Here is a 14,304-nt window from a genome sequence, read left to right on the forward strand (position 1 = left end):
GAGTCGGTCCGGTGCCCACGCAACGCTCGACCTCTACGTAACAAACCTGAGTGACCACGTCTCGCAGCCGGTTGTATACCAGGAGCTCAGTTCGGATCACTATCCGGTGGTGGCGGAACTGGGCTCCTCGGTCAATCGGCACCAGCAGTTACGGCGGAACTACCACCGAGTGAACTGGCAGCGTTTCCAGCAGTGCGTCGATAACACCGTCGACTACGAGGTGCGTCCGGAGACGCCGGAAAGTATCGACCGCCAGCTGTGCGCTATCGAGGAGGCGATCACGGCGGCCCGAGAGCAACACGTACCGACGGCTCGGCAGGTAAGCAACTCCTTAAACATCGATACACTCACCAAAGATTTGATTCGATTGCGGAATGTCACTCGCAGGCAGTTTCAGCGTACTGGACTGCCTGAGCTTAAGGCACGCTGCAATCGAATCTCAAAATTATCAAGGCCAGAATGGTGGACCTCAGAAATAACGACTTCTCGAATAAGATCCGCACTCTCCCAGATTATGCTAAGCCGTTCTGGAAAATGACCAAAATTCTAAAATCCAAGCCTCGGCCCATTCCACCTTTGATCCCACTAGACAATAATGGCTCTAAGGATCGCTTGATAACTCCTGCAGAGAAGGTCGCTGAAATAGGTCGTCACTTCGTCAGCTCACACAATCTTGGGCAGAACGTCGTCAGTCCACACGAAGCAGCCGTCAACGAGCATGCTAACAACATCCATTTGATTCCCAACGACTTCTCGGAGGTGTTGGAGATCTCAGCTGACGAATTGACGGCCTATATCAAATCGTCGAAGAACATGAAGGCCCCAGGCTTCGACAGCATCCTGAATCTCGAGCTCAAACACATGAGTGCTCCGTTCTTTGAGCACCTCTCGCTTATCTTTAATCAGTGTCTCCGGCTTAGCTACTTCCCATCGTCCTGGAAGTCAGCGAAAGTCATCCCCATCCGGAAGCCTGGGAAGGATCCTTCCTCCCCCAAAAGTTATCGACCCATCAGCCTTCTCTCAGGGTTATCCAAGCTATTCGAAAAAGCTATTCATCATCGGTTACTTGAGTCTGCCGAAAATCTCAACATCTTGCTCGAGGAACAGTTTGGTTTCCGACGCGGTCGGTCAACTGTACACCAACTGACCTGAGTTACCAACGTCCTCAGACGGAACAAGTTTGTCTCGAAAACATCCGCCATGGCCTTACTCGATGTCGAGAAGGCATTTGACAATGTATGGCATGATGGCCTGGTGTACAAACTACAACGCTACAATCTTCCCAGCTACCTGGTGAAAATCATCAACAATTACCTGTCGGCAAGGACATTCCGGGTCTCAATCAGCGGAGCGAGTTCCAATGCGCACAACATCGTCGCAGGCGTCCCCAGGGCAGTATCCTCGGGCCCCTGCTTTTCAATCTGTTCACCTCCGACATGCCAGAACCTCCAGAAGGCGGCATTCTGTCTCTGTTCGCAGATGACACATCCATCGTCTACAACGGTAGAGTGATCAGAGCGCTAGTGGCAAAACTCCAACGAGGCCTGGATGCCCTGACAGAGTACCTCACCAGCTGGAAGATCTGTATCAACGCGGCGAAGACCCAGGTCATCATTTTCCCCACTCCAAATCCCCTAAACTTGTTCCGCCTGGGGACTGTAAAATCATCCTCAATGGCACGACTGTGGAATGGGCCAATGAGGCCGGCTACCTTGGCTTGACCCTCGACAGCAAGCTTATTTTCAGGCAACAGGTTGACAAAACGGTGACAAAGTGTAACGTCTTGTTGAAACTACTGTACCCTTTGATCAACCGCCGGTCGTCATTGTCCCTGAAAAATAAGCTTGCTGTCTACAAGCAAATCATCCTCCTGTGATCGAATATGGCATGCCGGTCTGGGAGAGCTGCGCTAAAACCCACCACCTCAAACTTCAACGGGTCCAAAACAAATTCCTGAGGATGATCCTCAACACCCTCCCAGGACAAGAACATCCGAGGTCCATCGTCTGGCCGGAATAAAACCTTACATGAACGCTTTGGTGAGTGTAAAGAAAAGTTTAGGGTCCGTTGCTTGCATTCGGATCAGGCTCCAATTAGGGCGCTAGTTCCAATCTAGGTTATCAAATTTTTATTGTAAATATTAGTGTACATAGTAGTTAGGTTATCAAATTTTAAAAAACACACCAGCGCCTCCTAAAGGCCGTCATGATATATCATATTAACACTTAAATAACAATATAAACATGAAAATTTAAAATTGAAGTTGGAGGGCCAAGCCGGCCGAGCACTGTACATGTAAAAAATAATTGTAGAACAGAAAATGATGAAATAAAGAAGAATTTTACTACTACTACTACGCGCGCGTGGCATTTCATTAGAAATGTCTCGGGCGGCGGTCTCAGCATCGGCGGAGTTCAATAAATTTGTTTTAATTACATAAATATATTAGTTCCTTTTAAAATGTAAATTTCATAAGAAATCCAAAGAGTAATTTTGTAATACTCATGGATAATGGCACTAGATTCTTCATTTCACCAAACTGTTTCACGTAGTTTACGTCGGGCGGTCGTGTCTTGTACACAACCCTTATGATTTTTTTTATGATATTGCCGATGACCAATTACTATAATTGATCGTAAAATTTTATAATGCACCTAAATGTTCTAAATGTACAAAATTCTGGTAGTGCCTTTGAAAAAGGTTAGGACATAAAGAAGCTTGTATTTAAAAAATCAACATGAAGTTCTAAATAATAATAATGCTTTTTAAAATCATAAAAGGGTCTTGGAACTAAGGACTGGATATTCCTGCGATATGAAAAAATGTTGCAGTGTTCCAGAATAAACACTCAAATTGTTAAAGCAATCTAGGTTAAAAAATAGTGTTATAATAACGATTGAAATCGAATTTCAACACAAATCACAATCACAATTCACATTTTCTTCAGCAAAATTGTTCATCATCACACATCATACATGTTGGCTTTACAGAAAAATATTGGAGCTCAAGTTTGACTATGCCGTGAAACCTCATATATCCGAAATCTTGGGAAGATTTCGATCCTAAGAGCATGTAAATGAAGTTGAAATGTTTGAATCGTAAACCACATTGTTTCATCATACTGAATACTCAGATAAGATGAGTTATCCTGAATGTTAAGCCAGTGTTCAATATTCAGGTGCTCAAGCTACTCCAAAACGTTCTCAAGGTCAGCCCACGATATCTACCAGTTCATACCCTAGAAGGAGAATTTGTAGCCATTGTAGAATCAATTGTATGTGGTGGCAAGTTCGGAAATGTTTTGATCAGATGAACTGATGGGCTGGTTTTGGATGAATATGGTAGTTGCTGGAGAAATCCATTCACGGGCGTAGATTCAGCCTTCGATAAAGATGGTTTTATCACTGTCTGTGGTTTTATTGTCCGGCTGTTGGAAGAGTTTTACTCCCTTGATTGGAAGTCCTTCGTAGGTCTTTCCTAGAGATAATAAATTTCCAGATGGAAATAGTTGTTCCATTCAAACTCAGATGGAGCTGAATTCGCTTCGACATTTTCCGCATCGGCATCGATTCTGCTTTGAACATCATTTTCCTACAGGGAAATTTAATTGGAATGGATATTCTAACTGAGAATATGGAAACGCTTACCAATACTCGCTCACCAACCAGAAACATATCCAGAAAATCTGTTGCTCCGACTGCCGAGCATGGCTACAGAATGTGCAACTATCGCTTTCGGCTTTCAGATCCTGAAAATAGCTACACGTGCTGCTCAGTTTCCAGTTGGACGTGATATATCATATACTGTATACAACTGGTAGGGTAGTTGTCACGGTTGTCTATTTCGATGACACTGGACACTGCGTTTATGTATGAAGAAAGAATAAGTGAATTGATTCCAATTTGAATATATGTGAAGGAACGATGTTTGCCTACTGCTTCTCATGTTGATATTGATTCGAGTCCGTTCTCTTCGTGAATAGTTGGATGATAGTCGGTAAGGTTAAATAACTATCGACGGACTCAATCCAAATCGAAGAAAGACAGTATGAATTTCCATAAATTTTCGGCTTACTGTTTTTCTGTAGGTTGGTGTGCACAAATAACTTACGGAATGACGCACAAGTATTCAAATCTATAGTGTCTTGTATCAGAACAAATTTGTCAGAGTTAAAGTTTTCACCACTACAGATTCATGCAGGCGTGTTCATCCAAATGTAAACATGCATCCGAATTTCTAACTACAGTAGCAGTAAAAAAAAGACCTTCTTCACAAAATATTATTACCAACCCTATATCAAGATGCTGGTGGAGTGAAAAACTGTCGAAATGGCTACGTGTGAGAAGGTATGAAATCGTGAAAAAAATCTCCCCTAACATTTCAAAAGAACCTAAGTAACATTTTTTCATGAATTAATTTGAGTACTGCAATCAAAAGCTTTCATATTGGTCTGTTGATTGTAATATTCCAATTAAATCATGAAAAAAATGTTACATATGTAGGTCCTTTTGAAAAGTTAAGCGAGAATTATATCATCACTCGAACTTTTGGCTTGCCACTCATGAATAAAAAATGTAAACAATTCGAATTGGAACCGTTTTTGACGGCTCGATTGGAAACAAGATGACGTCTACGCCGATCTCCTGTTATAGTATTTCTATTTTTGTAATTATTAAACCATCATGCGAAAATTGTTTGAAAATTTCAATTGAAGAGAATTGAAATATAAATTCATTTTACATATGTTGAATCAATATTACCCACAACTCGTATACAATTCTTCGTTGTTGAAACCAATCGATGTTCTATTCATATAAAATAAAACATATTCGTAATCTTTTTACTCCAAGTTATTTTGTGAATTTTTACCACCTTCATTAGTTATAATCTGGGTGCTGCGGATAAAGCCGCTTTTCTGCTCTCAAGCGAGTAAAGGGATATTTTGAAATCAATCCCATAAGCAAAATTATTTTGCAGTTACTTTGCTGTCAAACATTTCCCGCTCAATTTTTCTCTCCAAGTTGCATGAAGGCGCTCAAATGTGCGAGACGCTACATGACTTTACGATGGTTTACCTACATTCCTGCTCCAATCAGCTTTTGAATCTCCTGAAATTTCGTAACGAGTGCTTTTTAATTGCATTCTTTCTAATTTTCAACTCGAAATATAATGTGAAAATATTTGTTACAAAGAATACAGAACTCAAACTAAGTTAATTTTTATTTTATTTTTTTCAAATAATAACAATACTTCTAAATATAGGATCTGAAACGAACATAACCACAATCTTCAATGTTTGGCTCCGGCACAATAGAAAAGTTTGGCTTCAGTTTGACAACCAAATCGTAAAGACACTATATACAAAGACGGGAAGTCTGATCCCTGAACAAATAAATCACCAGGCAACTCTGCGTGCGCAACACTGCTGATGCTGGATATACTTTCCACATTGGTCTATACGAATTTCATAATTCAAAAATATTTTATTTGTATCGTGTTAAACCACCCAATAAAAAGCCACAATTCACTATAAACATGTTTGATTGATTTTCAACCACATACGAACACATTTTTACCTAAATCCATCAAAAAATATTCAAATAATAATATAAACATATTTATTCGTGCTGGTTCAAACGAACCCTTGCCAAATGCTGCGCGCGATATTTTGGAATGACAGGTCTCTTCAGAGGGAGGACAACGATTTTTTTTTAATATGGAGTTTGGCAAGTATGACAGTACCCTCTTTTTTGGCGCATAAATTTATACTCCAATGTCAAAATGCTTCTATACTTTCATATATTGCAGTGGTATTTGTAAACCTTCGGATTGTTTACCAATTTTACAAGGGACAGTGGTATCGAACGCACATATTAAATCAAATAGCTACCCGGACAGAGATGAACGATAATGGTATAGTTAAAAAAAATGCGGTTCACATGTGTAGTACTTTTTCGGTTTTCGTTTCCGATTTTTAAAATAGTCAGAGGCTTCAAAAATAAGACTTCTTTGGGAAAATTGACCTTAAATAAGCCAAAGAATTTACTGAGACAATAAAACAGGATACAAATTTTAACGGGAAAGGTCAATTGAACGTTGTCGGATAAGTGTTACCCTTTCGGACAATTGAACTGTTTATTGGTTCGAAGATGAGTTTTTATCTTTAATTTCACTAATTAATGAAGCCGAGTACTTCAATTTCCTTCAAAAATAATTAATTTTGTTAATTTTTGGCGAACTGGTGGCTTAAAGTGAACCATTTGTTTACTGTAAATTTGAATTCTTTTGTCCAAATAAGCCCCTACTATTTTTCTTACAAGATCCAGCTTGTGATCATCAGTACACATTTCTTGGAAGGAACAATGCTTAAATATATCATCTCCTTTTGTTTTTGCATGCTCCAGAATTGTTGAAACGAGAAAATCATAGTATTTCTGCAGGTTAATGTTATTTTTGTCTCCAATTAGAGCCTAAAAAATGTAGAAGTGTAAAAGTATTTGAAAACAGTTTTTGTATCAGATTATGTACCTTGAACTCGTATTCAGAGATCATACTTAATGATGAAATTGTTTTCATATCATCGAGAATAAGATATTCAACGCATCCTCTACATTTCACTGCTTCTACTAATCGTTTGTGAATATCAGCAGCACATACATCTATCGCAGTGGTTATATACTTATCCTGCCTGATCAGTTCGATGTCGGTGTAACTCATTTGTGGAACTTGATTGAGAACATGAATTTCATGTGATGATGTATTCAGATCAGACGATTTGGAAGGTCCTGTGAATTTAGAGCTTGAATCCAACCCCAAAGTAGTATCGTGAAACTCTGTGCAGTTTCCCTTAGCAGGGCATTTAACATCGTTGTTGAGTAACAGTTTTTTGTAAATTGCTTTAAATTGTGAAGCATTAGGGTTGTTATTACAACCGCCTTTAGCTCTTATCGCACCGAATAACAGCTCCACGTGGTCTTGACTCTGCCGGTATGTCGGAAGTGCCTGAAGTAGCTCTTTTTGTTCGCAGTATTCAGCAAACAAATTTTGAGTACTTTCGATGGCAACAAGGAACCCAAGAAAACCTGTTTTGTACTTAGATTGTAGTATTGATGTGCCATCCGAAAGAGTGATTTGCCGAATAAATTCGTTTGCTATTTTAAAGGCTCAATATACAAATCGAAATTATCCTTGGTAAGTGGTTTTTTAAATCCGTTATCGTCTTGCATGGTACTATTAAACAAATCAAAAAGATCGTTAAACAGGTTGAGAAATTCAACGGTTGCCTCACAGCCTTCAAATTCGTCATTAAGTTCGCGCATTTGGTGCAAAGCCTTCGCCACTGAGCCGCTAATCACTTGCACAGCCAACAACACCTTCATTTTTGAGTTCTCAAAATGAACATGCTTGTTGGTCAGATTTGGGGCCAATCTTAACCCGGTCTTGTTCTGGCATTCGTTCAGTTTTTCTATATAATTCCATTTGATAATGCCATTTGGAGTTACGCTTTGGTACCATCGCCTAATAGATCGAGGATGGGGTAAGGCATTGTTGAATTTTTGTCGTACGTATTCATATGCTTTGGCTGAGTAGAAGTTAAGGGTAGTTGCAAATGTTCGAAGGCTGTCGCTATATAGATTCTCTTTCCCTTTGTTCATTATTTCAGTCAAAAGACTATTGTTGGAAAGCTAGAAAAAAAATTATAATATAAAACTAATTGGCTGTCTATCTCAATCACCTGCTTGGTATCCTGAGTTAATTGAACTGTTCTTAGTTCTTTGTTTGCTTGCTCTAATACCTGAACATTGTAACGCATTCGTTTAAGTTGAACTCTGAGAGATTTAATTTTCTTCCGAGCTACTTTAAGACGGGTTCGAAGAGAAGATATTTCATTTTTGAAGTACGCGGTACTCTTAATGGCACCCAATCTGAAATAATGATCGATGTAATGTAAAAGAATTGACAAGAAATACAGTCACCAGCTGAAAATTTCTCATCAAATTAATTCGTTGATAATTTAACCACAGACAAACAGACGTAACACTAGTGAAAATACCATAGACCATGACTTCAACGATCAATTTGAATTTGATTGATTACGCAATTCACAACTAGAGACGCTAGTGTCGTAATCCGTAGTGTCGTAGTGGAAAGTTTTCCTTCATCTTTGTTTCGGATACGAGAAAGTCGCTGTTAGGGAATTGGGAACTTATCATATGTACGGTATCTACACATGTAATAAATCACTTACTTTCTCAAACTGCAGCTTGCGAAAATCGAAGGAATTGCATTTTTTGTTAACCGTGTCCGAGAATTGATTTTATATAAATACTCTGATTTAAAGTGCCTAGAGCAAATTCTCAAAGCACTCCAATTTATAGCCTTAGTATCTATATCAATCTTTGATGCATTGGCTATTGCTTGCAGCCACTTGATTCTCAGCATCGCATCTTTGGGAAACATATGCTGCGAAAGCTGCTCCTCGCTTGCTCCGTTATTCTCCTTCATATAATGAAAATCAACATCACAAGACGGCACACAACACTTCATGGCGATAGATTTACTATATTTACACTAACTTTATGATATTTAATCAAAACGAACTTGAAAACCAAGAACTGACGGACAAATGCTACTGGCATTATTGGCACCGTGATGCGTTTTACAACATTATCACTCACTGCAGTGTTTATGTTCTATAGACTATACCGTAGTGTTAGTGCGTTTGGCCTTCGCTCGATTGGTGGCAACAACAATTTGACAACTTGACACCCGCCTGGGTCTCTTGCTCGATTGGAATGACATTGACAGTAAATTTGGAATTCCAATTGGAACATTTCTCGTCTTTGTTTATAGTGTCTTTACCAAATCGATTCTATTCGCACCACCCAGGTTATAATATCCTGCTGCCAGCCCAACACAAGCGATTGAAAATTATCTCACTAATATTATCGAGCCCTTGTGTACACAACTCTCTTATAAAACAAACACGACAGCTGATTCGCTCATTCCACTATAAGGCTATCTGACGTTTAATCATCTTTCTCTTGCACGCGTACGTGAAGGATAGGATTTATTTTCATACGGAAACGCTTCGGAAGCGTTTCCGTATGAAAGCAAAACCTATCCCGTCTGTGCGCGTGCAAGAGAAAGATGATGAACGTCAGATAGTCTTATTGCCTTCGGTAAATATACTTTCGTTTAACATTTCCGCTGTGTATTATACAATTCACTCTCGTCAGTATCTATATCGCTTTGTAAAGCACTGGTTGTGCTGCTGCCGGTTCACATTTTTACACAACAAAAATTCGATTTCTCAACTGGCTGCTCCTGCCTGCCCATCCCAGTAGCCAATGCCATGCTGCTCTTCACAATCATACTGCGATGGCTGTGCGGCGGCTGCTTGCTCTTTGACATCTTCCGCATCAACCGGGTGCTGTTGGAAACCGAGGAGTAGGATCTGCTGATGCAACAGCTGGAGAACCGCAGCGATAGTGACCCACGCACGGCACACCAACCAGAATCTGACCGCTCTGCAGAATATCACCGAGATGGCCGACCTGATGGGCTCGGTTTTGGTAAGTAAACTCAATTGGTGATGCACTGTGTCAAACAATTATACAGTACAGTGATGGCGCGGATATAAAATCATTTTTAAAACATATTTAATTAATTAAAACAAACTTCACATTTTGACGTAGAATAACGTCCTTCGGTAAGACAAGGCGGTCATTCCAAAGTTTCAAATTTGGGATCGCCACGAAAAGTAGTCAGGAAGAATGAGCCTGGAGCTTCTGGAGATTTTGGTATGTGTCGATTAGTAAACTCTTCAGGATTCTATACAACTATTGGAAACAATTGATTCAATGCATTTACCTATTGAAAAATCTAATTTTACCAGCCAATGTCGAAACTGCACTTTAACAGTTTGCTTTAATTTCGGCTATTAGCCATCCGGCATGAACATGCATAAAATGTTGATGCTCAAATTTCACTTTTTTCTAGTGTCATCACGTTACATACAAAGTTGACGGACTTTCTATCGCTCTCATCGCTCCAATCCTGCCGTGCGCCACAAGAAAATATGGTGTTGACCAGAGTGTATGTAATTAAGAGTGGTGACATGTGCCGCATTTGACAGGTCTTTTGCTCGGAACACGATTTTGTATGGGAATGATAGATGAATTTTGTTTCAATTCTGACAGTGTCGCCACTCTTAATTACCTACACTCTGGTCACAGACAAACAGACGTAACTCTTCATATAAATTGTTCGAAAAATTATCGTCATTACTTTTCAGAAAACACTACTGCCGTCTATTGTCAGAATCGCGAGAAAGATAGTCGACCTTGATTATTTCCCATTTGACATTTTGTTCGAAACGTATACTTCTATATAAATCATCATTATCATCGTCATCAATACAGAAAACATTCAGCAGCATATACACTAATCAAATGTCAAAGCGATTGAACACTAGCGCCTCTCTTGGCACAATCGCACAGATGTATTTCAAATCAATTGTTGAACACGTGAACGATGTTGAAATCAGAAGTGTTACGTCTGTTTGTCTGTGCTCTGGTGTTGACTACTCTCCCGAAATGGTAATTTTCGTATGGAATTTGGTAAACTTGGTTGAAGTAAAAAGAGCTTCCTTCAAAATTCAATGCGTTAGTTAACGGAAGACCTAGGGTCTCTTCAAAAAATAATAAAGCCGAAACGAATTATATGATGGTTAGAACTAAAACTGATTTATTATATCGATTCTAATAAAGAAACCTATTTGTCCCTAGCTAAATGATGACAGTCCACGGTCGAGGTGTCGACTCAGCATCACGGGGTCCCACGGTTAGATGTTTATGAAAAACTCAAAGGTGCAGCCCAATCGGGTTGTACGCAAAGGTGACGTAGGACTACGTAGCTATTCGAAATTGATAGTATTTGCCTTAATAATTTGTGTCGTTTTATTAACATTGAGCAAACTGCTCGGAGGCTAACTGAATCAAGAAGTTGAATAGTTGTTCCCAGTTGAGTCTCTAACCGTGGAATTAACATGACTCATGGGCCGCTGAAGCCACTCGACTGGACATCACAATCCTTACTTTGGCACGAACGCTTACATCGCGGGCGAAGACCAAACGTTGCATATAAATATATTTGTGTTTGGTTTCACACCACTTCTGATTCTGCTTATTTCTCCTTTATTTCGGCCATTTTTGAGGATGGTGTCCTCCAAAAAGGTCTTTATGCATACAAAAGAAGGTTGATCCGACAATCCGATATGAACTTTCTTTAAAGTGCAAAACTCAATCGTAACTAGCAAATTTGATAGCGCGGCGGAGGGAGATGATGCAATTAATTTGAACGGGCGGGTGGAATCACTAACAGCAACCAAGCTACCACGCCAAACCCGATGCCGTCGAAACATTCCATTTTCGCAATTAACTCTTTCTTTCCATAAAATACTGGTCCTGAGAAGAACCAATTTTCTTTTCCCAATGCGTCTTTCCAATAACTGACTGCATCCAAACGCTTGACAGTACTAGAGATGTCGTAAAATCCCGATTAATCGATTAGTAACTAATCGATTTTCTCGATTCCTGTCGATTCACAGCTCAACAAGATTTTGTCCCTAACACCAAATAATGTGTCCCTAGTAGATTTTTGCTCGCTGAATCCGAATCTGACTTTAGATTTGCTCTAACACTTCGAGATTTTAAGATATACCTCAATAAATGTCGTAAAATCAATGATTTTGAGCATTTTGGAACAGCCATCGTTAACCCTATAGAAAGAATTACTAGTCAATCAAGGTCCAAAATGGATCACAAAAATATAATCTTTCGAAATATGGTGCATTTTGAACAAGGTAAACATAATAAGTGTGATTTATCTACAATTTTAGTTAGTGAAAGTTATTTAAAAATATGTTTTATGCAAGCCACCTTCGAAGGCTTGTATACAAGCCTGGTTATTTTCTGTGAACGGTTTTGAGAGGAAAGTAACAAGAATTCAATATAATAGTTTGTCCAAGCAAAAAAATAATATGTTTTCATTGACGTAACTTCTATTGAATATAAATATGATATTATATTTCCTCTGGCGCGATAAATTTTCACTTATTGCACTTATCACTTGTGTATTTACTGTCAATTTATGCTCCTTTATTATGTTCAATCGAATAACGCAAGTACGAGAACTGTACGCAGTTCTATATATTTTGATTATTCCTGCTATTTATAATCATTCCAATATTCCTATGATAGAAATTTGGGCGGAAAACTATCAATTAGCAAAATCAATCAACGAATCGATAAGTTGGTTTTCGATCTTTCTTGTGTATGATTGCATACAAGCTGAAGCGATGTTGACGGCTACGCAACAGAAACCGGAAAACGTCAACAACCTACTCGTGCGTGAGAGACTTTTTATTTGATTCGCGTTGAAAATGCTGCGTGGGTGTTGCAATAATCTCAATGCAATTTCTTTAAACTATGATCAGCTTATAACATTGACAAAGGAAAAAGTTCACTAGTTTTATCAAGCTTTGTTATGTGCAAAGACGCAAAGTTATGCGCCAGAAAAAAAAAACTTGGGCTCCGCTCCACTTGTGTGCTGTTCAACATGTTACAGTTACCCGAGCATATGGTTGGATGATCCGCCAATTCTGCACTCTGGTATTTCTCTAATTTAATAAAACAACGGCATGAATGAGAAAACTTACGATGAAGTTACAAAATGGTTAAGTTTCAACTTATTTTCCGAGTGCTGAAATGTATTTTATTAGTCAATGTGGTTTGAATGCTCTGGTAGGGGATCTAGTAGAGGATTTGAATACGTTCAAATTGCACTCCGATCTGTTTCCTTGTTGATTAAAAGAAAGGAACTTTATGGATCATCATGTTCTCACTATATTCTAGCACAACAAAATTGCAACATGTTAACAGATTACGTGTGGTTATTGGAAGTTGTTCGATCGGAAAAACAACCACAAATCGAGCAGAATAACATTTTAGGAGGAGGAGAAATGTTGAGCATAAAATGAAAAAACGTGGATATTTTATTAAAAGTCGATTGAAACATATATTTGCAAACTTACTAGTATCTCTATTCTTCATTTAACATTTTCTTATCCCAGTTCCTCTGGTCTCATGTTGTGCAATGTTTGGTGGCTTCGAACTGGTGGTGATGGCGTTTGCATGCAAGTTTTTGAAATAAACTTGCATGGAATATTTTTAAAATCAATTCACTGAACTTAAATTCAAGTAAAACCGAATAGAAAACAATTGTAACGTGCAAATCTGATGGAAATTCATTAGATCAGATGTGCTTTTACCGTTTCGGGTATTGATTGACCTAAAATTATGTTAATATACTTCATGAAAGTCCTTCGAAAAATGCCAATTTCTTCAAATTAGCGGTATTAATTTAGCTATATCTCAAAATTTGGACGTGTTAGAGCATATCTGAGGACAGATTTGGATTCAGCGAGCCAAAATCTACTGAAGACACATCAATTGGTTCTGAGGACCCGCAAAAGGTTAAATTTTGTTCCCCTGTGTTATTGAATCGATTGATCGTTGGATAATAATCGATTCAAAATTAATCGATTATTACAACGATGAATCGATTAATCGAAGTAATCAATTAATTTGCGACATCCTTATGATGTCGTAAAATCTTGATTAATCGATTAGTAACAAATCGATTACTCTCGATCTCTCTCGATTATTGAATCGATTAATCGTTAGGTAATGATCGATTCAAAATTAATCGATTGTTACAACGATTAATCGATTAATCGAAGTAATCGATTAATTTACGACATCTCTAGACAGTACCTTGCGTTGAAATTGTCCGACCGCCTTCGTGCTGCTGTGACCGATCCGCTGCATCGAATGTCGAACCGAATCCCGATCAAAACTTTTGACGCGCGCGAGCCATTTTGATCGGGATTCCGCAGCAGACAACGGACCTTTCGGAGAATGACAAATTCTAAGAATCTTATGAAATTTTCTCGCAAGATTCTGAATTTGGTTATGAGCTGTTGGTTATCTAAGATGCGTATTATTGTGAAGAGTAACAACATAAATTTGACTCAAGACGAAGTTTCTTCATATTACCAAACATTATCTCTTGGCATCTGTCTGTCCGAGCGACGTTCACCGATGGGTGGTTGATGTAGATAGTTTCCACAGAGGTGGTGTCTTCATTGATTTTATACAAAAGAAGGTTGACCCGACTATCCGAAATAAACTTTCTTTCAAGTACAAAACTCAATCGTAAATAGCGAATTTGATAGCGCGT

The 14,304-nt window shown here is 38.8% G+C and overlaps 1 protein-coding gene and 1 long non-coding RNA gene across 2 annotated transcripts in view; one reads left to right on the forward strand and one right to left on the reverse strand.

Annotated features, from left to right (window-relative positions):
* Nucleotides 1-2,131: 2,131 nt before the first annotated feature.
* LOC134214617 (uncharacterized) lies at nt 2,132-4,245 on the reverse strand. The gene is made up of 3 exons (XR_009979856.1): nt 3,936-4,245; nt 3,648-3,859; nt 2,132-3,591 (listed from the first exon to the last, which is right to left on the reverse strand). It is a non-coding gene; the product is annotated as an uncharacterized LOC134214617 (long non-coding RNA).
* A 4,836-nt stretch (nt 4,246-9,081) lies between these two features.
* The window catches only part of LOC134207622 (SET domain-containing protein SmydA-8), a 234,830-nt gene continuing 229,607 nt past the window's right edge, over nt 9,082-14,304 (forward strand). Inside the window, exons 1-2 of the mRNA XM_062683353.1 lie at nt 9,082-9,182; nt 9,240-9,575. Of these exons, the coding sequence (XP_062539337.1) occupies nt 9,549-9,575 (27 nt within the window). The 5' untranslated portion in view covers nt 9,082-9,182; nt 9,240-9,548. The remainder of the gene's footprint in view (nt 9,183-9,239; nt 9,576-14,304) is intronic.

This window comes from Armigeres subalbatus, chromosome 1 (genome assembly GCF_024139115.2).
Source record: "Armigeres subalbatus isolate Guangzhou_Male chromosome 1, GZ_Asu_2, whole genome shotgun sequence".
NCBI lineage: Eukaryota > Metazoa > Arthropoda > Insecta > Diptera > Culicidae > Armigeres > Armigeres subalbatus.